This window comes from Pterocles gutturalis, unplaced genomic scaffold, assembly GCF_000699245.1.
Source record: "Pterocles gutturalis isolate BGI_N339 unplaced genomic scaffold, ASM69924v1 scaffold9234, whole genome shotgun sequence".
In the NCBI taxonomy this organism is placed as follows: domain Eukaryota; kingdom Metazoa; phylum Chordata; class Aves; order Pterocliformes; family Pteroclidae; genus Pterocles; species Pterocles gutturalis.
In genome coordinates this window covers 1-8,661 of record NW_010130634.1, presented here as the reverse complement: position 1 = coordinate 8,661, position 8,661 = coordinate 1, and the positions used below count along the sequence as shown (strand labels likewise).

General features: G+C 38.7%; 1 protein-coding gene across 1 annotated transcript; it reads right to left on the bottom strand.

Annotated features, from left to right (window-relative positions):
* Positions 1 to 5,379: 5,379 nt before the first annotated feature.
* Positions 5,380 to 8,384, bottom strand: LOC104458858 (cysteine-rich venom protein piscivorin-like; the record flags this gene model as incomplete). The annotated part of the gene is made up of 5 exons (XM_010080281.1): positions 5,380 to 5,456; positions 6,156 to 6,244; positions 6,958 to 7,052; positions 7,637 to 7,782; positions 8,294 to 8,384. Coding segments are annotated over 5 exons (498 nt in total), but the record flags the coding sequence as incomplete, so codon positions are not given.
* Between the last annotated feature and the right edge of the window lie 277 nt (positions 8,385 to 8,661).

Below are 8,661 nucleotides of genomic sequence, written 5' to 3'. Positions count from 1 at the left end.
ACAGAAATGAACCTTTACATTGTAGATTACTACATTGATCTCAGTGAGCTGGCTCTCCCTTTATTAGAGCGAAAGGAAATAGCTGTTTGAGGACTGTAATTGAACATATTACCCAAAGTCAGTAAAATCTACTTATTTCTCTCTCTTCTCTTTCATTCTTTGCCTCTTTGTCTCTCTTTCAAATAGAAGAACTAACTACACAGGCCTTCAAAGCTAGGTGAGATGAATCCCACCTGAAATTCCCACAGACTTGTTTAGCTGCCTACCAGATTATTAATTTGAGAAAACTTATTTTCTCTTTCAAGGGTGAGGAATTGAAGCAAAGAATCCTCCACAGTCTGAGGATCAGGCCCTGACTTTTTCCAGGATCCTTTCCAAGGGAGATTCAAGAGGTTTGGCACCCGGGCCCCTGTCTGGCATGTTCCAGCTCCAATGCCTGAACTGCAAATGTTGTCCTCAACTGGCTGAGATTCTGTGCTTCAGAAGCTGTAGCACTTACAGACTCTCCTACTCCTCTGTGTTATAACCTTGTACAAAAATCACAAGGGCTACATTTCAACTTTTGCCAAAATAAGCAGCTTTTCACCAGCCAGGACCGTTTGAGGAAGGTAGGTGAATGGTTAAGCATGACATAAAAGAAAAATTGGTGGGTTTAAGTCAATGAATAAAATGAAAAAGAACATTGCGCTCCATTCAAAATTTGTCAGCAAAACAAATAAAATTTGATTTTAATTGGGTAGCTTGGGTTTTCCTCCTTTTCTTCCATCACTTTATGCAGAAGTTGGAGATGAGCAGAAAGCAGAGAAGGAGTGTTACTGATGCAAAACAGAAAGAGAAAAATGTCATTTGTCTTGAAATCGTAATTTTCATTACTGTGGAAAAACCCCAAAATTTTTATGCTAAGCATTTTAAAGAGCCATTTTCACTTATACATGTGTTGAATACTGGATTGCCCATGCTAACAGAATGAATAGTTAACATAGGTGATTTCCTTAATGTATGCAACAATATTTCCATACCAATCTGCTACCTCAACTTTTCCTAAAAATTGCCTTTCTTCAAGACTTGTTGTTGATGGGGGTGTCACTGTATCTTTGTTAGTCCTAGGAAACAGCCCCATGGCTTCATTGCGCAGACCCAAGACCAGACGACTGAGCCCAGTGACCATCCCATGAACCTTTCGACGTTACCGACGGGTCAGCGCAGGAGGGAGTGTCGTTTCCTCACTTGTATCTCCTGGTGCCCCATGTCCCCTTGACTTGTGGTTAAACTGAGATATAATTGTGCTGGAGGTGTGGCTTCTGCATGTGATAGTATAATTAAGAGGTCTTAGTGCTTCATAGGCTCTTTCTCAACATTGACTAATTAATCTGCCTTGCCCTGACTATGTCGGTTTATCTCTGCGTTGCAGTCGGTGAGACTGAACCATGGAGGTTAAGCGTCTCGCTTGGAGCCCGGAGTGGAGACAGTAGCTGTCAAGTAGCTTCTTAATGAGAAAGTCCATCTCCTGTTTTTCACAGTTTAACTGTGACCCTTATGCTCTAGAGGAATACAGTTTGGCAGCCTGGCCTAGAAGAGGTGGGAGCAGCCCAGGGGTGGGGAACATCCTCGTCCTGTCCAGCCAGGCTGTGATAGCCCTTTGTTGCTTGGTCTTGCTCAAGCATCCTGCTACAGTTTTGTTTCTTGCGCATTAATTGGATATTCTGCCAATGCAGATTTCTAACGGCATGTCAAGGTTTCCAACCCTTGCTTTCCATTTAGGACAAAGTCTTAGCTTTACCTGCTTGACCTGCTGCTATTGTAGATGTTATATGTTAAGGACAAGAGTGAGGTAAGGTTTATGGAAGAGTTTTTCTTTCTATCATACCAATAGATAGAGAAAAACAGGGAAGATTTAGGTGCATGACTCGCAGCAAGACTTTGTGATACTGAAAGTGAAAGACTTTTCATTTTGCTTAGCCCAGAGGCTGATTCTCACACAGCTAAATTAGATAACGTGGGTACTGCAGTTGGCGTATTTGAAATATAAAACATGTTCTTTCTTCCCAAACCATAGGACTGTTAAAGTTACTTTATGACATTTTTCCAAAACTCTGTGTTTGAAGTCCTTGTCATAGTAAGTTAACTGCTTAAGAGCTCTTACATCATTCCCCACAGATAACTCTTAGACTTGTACCGTAGTAGGTGCTCTTATCATCTCCCAGCATATGTGCTTCTTGTGAGTATATCTGCAACCAGAATTGAAATTGTAAGAAATGGTCAGTGTTGTTAGTTTCTCCCCTGTAAAAAGTAACACAGTTCTGTAATTGTAACTTCAGCACATAAAAAAAAACCCATATGCTAGTGCCACAAAGGAAACAACTTGCAGGGCATCGGTATAAAAAAAAGTTTGTGAAAATACAGTCGGAGAATGGAGAAAAATGTTATTTGACGTGCTGGATCTCAGTGAATGTCATACTGGGACATTCTGCATATGGGAAATTCATATCCAGAAGCACTCTTGCCTTTCCAGGGACATGGACAACTAAGTGGAGCAACCCAAACTCTCCTTGGAGTTTGTACTTAGAAACAGGATCCTCCAGGTAGTATATCATCTCACCTGCTATTTCTTCTATTCCACATCAGCAGGGAAACAGAATCTTTTGAAATCCCCTATGAAAGCTGAAGACTAATGTATGGATACCCTGCAGTAGCCCAGCAGGATGCATGATGCTCCAGGGTGGTACTTCATGATGCAGAAGATCTCTTGCAGCTCCTACTGCTGCTGTGCTCAAACACCATAGCTGGATATCCACAGCACAGAAGCCGGCTCTTTGGGGAGGGAGCTGTCTCAGAAATTTCTGATAACAAAATCGTTCCTCTTGAAATATTCATTGGGCCAGAGAGAGAGGGGAAAAAGAAACTGTGTGCGTGGAATGAGTTTTAACACGTTTTTCTTGGAAAGTATCCCAGAAAACACTTTAGAGTTTTGTCAAAATTATGTATCGTCCTATAAGAGAATCGGAGTTTTATAGAAACTGTATTTTCTGATGAAAACATAGGTTTCGCAGGAAATTTTCACCCAGCTTTGCTTTGAATTATACTTTCTACAAATACCACTGTGGTTGTAGGAATCTTAAATTGTGACGTATATTAATGATGCTGAGACTGAGCTTCAGGCAGGTAGAAAATCAGGGCTACCACAATTAGTCATTGATAAAATGGAATATAAATATGTCTTAATTTGATAGTATAAATTGGTTTTATATGGTAGCAATTTGGCCAACAGAGAGAGGACGAAACAATGCAGGGGAAGAAACCGCTACCAAACTGTTTCTATATGTAGTAATTATTTATTAAACCAGTTTTAGCTAAGAAATTACATGCAGGCATGTGTTAAAAACATTTAAAACAGTTTCAGTTTCTAGTAAAAGCAGCAGCACTTCGTACAGGTAGCAAAATGAAAACTGATGCAGCTGAATATCTGGGTATGGTTCACCCTCTTGTGTTTTTAACCAGAATTGCAGTCCAATGGAAAACAGAATTTTGCTGGTCTGAAATAGAGAAGGAAGGTGGTAAGTGGGATCCAGTCCTGCTCGGGGCTGGTGTATGTGACTCAAGACCTATGGGAGACCATCCTGAGGAGCAGCTGGTGGTCCAGTGGGACACCCTGGTGCATCCTGCCCGCTGTGTAGGGCTTGCTCCACAGGGCTTGGGAGCAGTGGCAGGAAGGTTAGGAGGAAGGACCTTCTGTTCAGTGAGAAGCTGCTGTTCCAGATGTCTGTTTGCTTTTTGACATCTATCAAAGTTTATAAACTGTCAGCATAAAGAGCTTCTGTAGCTACCTTTTTTATTAAAGTTAGAAATATAAAGATGAGATGAAATCTATAAATATAAATTAAAAAAAAATTCTATTTCTTTTTAGAAATAAAAAAGCTGTTAGATGATTCCTAACGACTGTTTTGTCAATATAATGATATTTTCAGTCAGAGGCATGATGATGGTAACGCCCCTTGCTAAATAGGTCAAAAGATTTCTCCAGGTAACCAATGCCACTGGCAGGTAACAAATCTAAGTCCTCATTTCTGGGTCAGTACAGATACATGGTCCTTTGAAATCATGCCCTGCATTGTAAAGGGCGTGGAAAGACGTGAAATTAAAAACCTTACTCAAGGAAACACATCACAAGAAGTGACACATAAACACAAATGGCACTGCATCACAGAATCACAGAAAGGTTTGGGTTGGAAGGGACCTTCAGGATCATCGTGTTCCAACCCCCTGCCATGGTGTGGACTGCTAGGAATTGGAACTAGGATGGTTCCTGGGAAGTTTTGGAGAAAATCAGATATTTTGATGGGGATTTTTGAGGATTTGGGTCCACTGCATTTTTGGTGTGTGGGTTTTGGTTTTTTTGTTTGTTTGTTTGGTTTTTTTGGGTTTTTTGGGGGTTTTTTTTGGTTTTTTTTTGTTTGGTTGGGGTTTTTTTGTTTTGTTTTGTTTTGGGTTTTTTTGTAGCCATATATTTTTTTCCTATGTACTGTAATATTAATCCCAAGAATGTAGGAGACTTACTCTTAGAGAGGATGGGAAGGGATATAGTTACCTTTTTCTTTGTATGAATGGTTTTAAAAAGCTTCCTATTCCCTGACTGGTGTTGCCGTATGAAAAAAAAAATATTAAATCATTTATCACCTGCATACACAGATGTATCAGAAGCTTTGTGTATAGGCTACAGGGTAAAGTTTGGCAGATTCAGTGTGTGCCTCTTATTTAGGCTGTACAAAAAGAATGCATCACTTTCTTGCTTTTTCTTTCTTTTCCAGTTTCATCCCCAGCCACATATAGTTTCAGACTCTTGAAATAACCATAAGGAATTTTCCAAATGAAAAAATTGTGCTATGAATAGCTTCAACGAAAAACTCTGTTCATGAACTGGTGGTAAATCATGTATTTATTTAGCAGGAATACATTCCATTTCTAATCAAAGGAAAGGTAACAGAAGAAAGTTAAGTGGAATTTAACATATTTTGCAAAAAAACCTAAAGTGTTTTAAAAAGTGTATTTCCCATTAAAAAGAAATGAATCAGTGGACGATCCACTGCAAAGAAAACCACGAAGTAACACATTAGTAGCTTAAGCATGATTTTTACAAAGTCTAAAATAACATCAGAGGTTGGTTGAGCTACTAGGCTTATTTAGGACTGAAATAACTGTGAGATTTCAGAAAAAATGTTACCTATAGGTCAGACTGAGCTGATGCACTGAGTGTGAATACACTTCACAGCAAATTCTACTCTTTCCTCATAAGTAAGTCTCACAGCAGCTAGAATGACATCTACTAGGACATTATATGATTTGAGTGGTGCATCTGCAACTGGCAGGACACTTCTCCCTCACCAGTGGATGGCCACAGCCAAACAACATCTTCAGATTTCTGCAGTTTCCAAAGAAATCCTGATGCTTGCAAGGATTGGCTAAAATACAAGAGACAGAAACAAAAACGTGAAATAGTCATTGAAAACCAAGTCCTGGTCTGATCCTTCTGCATTTTCCAAAAGTGCTGGATTTTCATGTCTGTATAGATTTTACACTTTTGCTCTGCTGTTAAAATTACTTGAATTTATAGAAAAGGGAATGCAAGCAGAAAGGTGGTATCTTACAGTTCCCATCTGTTTGTACACTGTGACTTGCTCCACATGGAAGCCTGAAGAACCCAGGGCCTGGGCAGATCTCCACGTACATACGAATGCGTGAAGCCTGAAAATTTGTTTGTGCCCTTAGATGTAGATGTACATCAAGACACCTCATCATCTCTCTTGAGCTTTCCAGAAGAGGTCAGCAGAAGATAATGTGTGATAACATTCAACAGCAACACAATTGACCTGTTATCACAGGACGGTTGAGGTTATCATGGGATGGTTGAGGTTATCACAAGATGGTTGGACCTCTGGAGGTCATCTGGTCCAACCCTGCTGCTCGAGATTGTGCCTGTTCTGGTGGGATATTTAACTATTGTTATTTCTGGGCAGTTCTAGGATCTTTCCTCCCAATTAGCAAGAAGTAAGTATGAAAAAGTAGAATTCTACAAAGGAACAACATTATTGTCATCTGAAGTAATTACTTTTTTTTTTTTTTTTTTTTTTTTTTTTTGTACAGAGACTACATCCACTTACTGCAAAGCCCTCTCTCACAGTGGCCGGGACAGTCTGCACATTTTGGTCCAGTTCTGTAAGGTGCAGCTACTTGCATTGCGTTATTTCCTCTGAAATTAGAAAGAAATAAAACACAAAACAAGGTCAAAGTGCAGCTCTGAGTCGTGAACAGGAGTTTATGTTATTTATCACAATGAAAGGCATCCAGAAGCTTTGCATAAAATTATTTTTATAGACAGTCATGTTTCAGTTTCAGATATTCATAGACTACAAGAAATTTGATTTTAAATAGCAGGGGCAATAAGGTTTAAGGAAAGAAAATTAGTTGATTATTTGTATTTGTATAGCATTATTAGTTAAAAAATATCAAATGCTTCCCAGTTTTGCTTTTCTAACGCCTTTCAAGTGATTGTGGTTTATAAGGAAATAACCTGAGCAGCTGCCTTCTGACATGCAGCTGTTTCAGATGTGCCCTTTATGTCTGTGAATATTTATTTGCTGTAGGCTTTCACTTTACATCTGACTGTCTTGTTTGTGGTCAAGGTTATAGGATGACTTGTGCATGACACCCTATTCTGGCAGATTTAGACCTTTTTTGTTCATATGCTAAAATTTCCCTAATATCTCTTTCAATGTGAAATAAGATAAATATTACTATTTAACCTGATGTTAAACCCACAATTCCCATTGGCATTTTCAAAATTATAAATGGTTAAAATAAACTGTAATCATTTTATCCTACACATGACCAATAGACCACAGGAGTTTTTGAAAACATATCCAGGATTGTCACATCTTAAATGAATTAAAAGGCAGTACGTACGGAGGACAGTATTGGCAAACATAAAAGTAATTGAACTGGTTCCTAGGACAGTAGGCAACTGCACATCCGACCTGGTGGCTGTTGTACCAGATTAGCTGTAGAACAAAAAAGAAATATGTTATTTCAGAGTCGTGTTTTATTGAATTCCCATCAAACAGTTCACTAAATAACAGAACAGGAAGATAATTTTTTTGCTTTGTTTTGTTTTGTCTATTTAACTTTTAAATTTACAGTTTAGCTGTCAGAAAAAAATAAATAAAAAAATCAGTTAACCACATCCTCTAGCTTTGGAATGTTTTTGAACACAGCTTCTGGCAGGGCACTAAAGTTTAAATTCAAATATTTTCACCATAGCTATTTTGCTTTGACATTTCTTAATCAGGTATTTCAATCCCTATATAGAAAATATTTATTTCTAAATTAAAGGTATTGATTTTTTATTTTCCTACAGAATAATATCGCTCTTTTGAGCAGCTCTTCCAAAATACTAGTTCCATTGCCTGAGAATTAGTTGAAAAAGAGTTCTAATTTATTCTTCACCTTTGGATCAGAGTGTGGGTGACAGGTGATGGTTTGATGAAAGTGATTTTTTTTTTCTGATAATAAATATCTCCCAGCTCCCTTAAGTGTACTCCTGTAATTCTAGCGTATCACTGCAATTTGTTTCAGTTCTCCATACCTGCGTATAGCTCTCGATATTGACATTTTTCGTGGTTGCTCCATATCCATACTTGAAATTGGAGGACTGGCTGTTCCAGACTTGAATTGCTTCAGCCCATGTTCTTGGGTAAGATGATAGCAATACATTCTCACCACAGGTGACACCTGAAGGAGAGATTTTTTTTAGAATGCAACTACAACCCCTCTGTCATACCTCCCACCCTACAGTTTGCTTCTCTCCTAAGTAAAAAAAATCTCTACAATAGAAAATGTTTTGCCCTGGGATTTTAGTAAGAGGGCAGTACACCTGATTCTATGAAGGCTGCAGGAAGTGTTATTCTGACTCTTATTTGACTACAAAACATTACACAAAAATGTCTGTACTTAGTCATACCAACAGTCATCAATTGCACTGTCTTGTCTCCAGCAGGAGCCAAAAGTGGACACTTACAGAAAGATACAAAGATAAGGCAAGTAAGTAGCATCCCTCTCTCTCAAGTTCCAACAATCTGTCTTTCAGGATATTTATCTGGCAAAGCTGATGTTTTTGTGCTTAATGATCCTCAAAAGATATCCTACAGCAGATTAAATGTTATCCTTATTTCCTTTTTCACATGCACAGGGGTCTGCAAATTGTCATTAAACCATCAGCTTAGGCTCCACGTTTGTCACGTACCATTGATAACTCTCTGATCTCTTGGACTGATTTTCATCTCACACTTATTTGCCCATTTCTGAGCATTTTTGGCAGCTTTCTCATTCCACACCTGAAAGACACAAAGGAAGAAGTATGCAGGTCACAGATAGATTAGTGCAGTCCATGGGCAAGAGGAAAAAAAAATGAGGAGTGACTTGGTCACTGTGTGCTGAGTGCTCCTGTGGTCCTTAACAGAAAGCAGAGGAGTTGTGCCAGTTTGCATTACTGGGGCATGGGCATCACGTTTCTTCAGCTCTTGAATGTTGCAGAGGAAGTTATTCTGCATGGTATCACATAGTCCCTATCTCAAAGTAGCTCTGATTTCTAAGAATTTTATATTATATTAT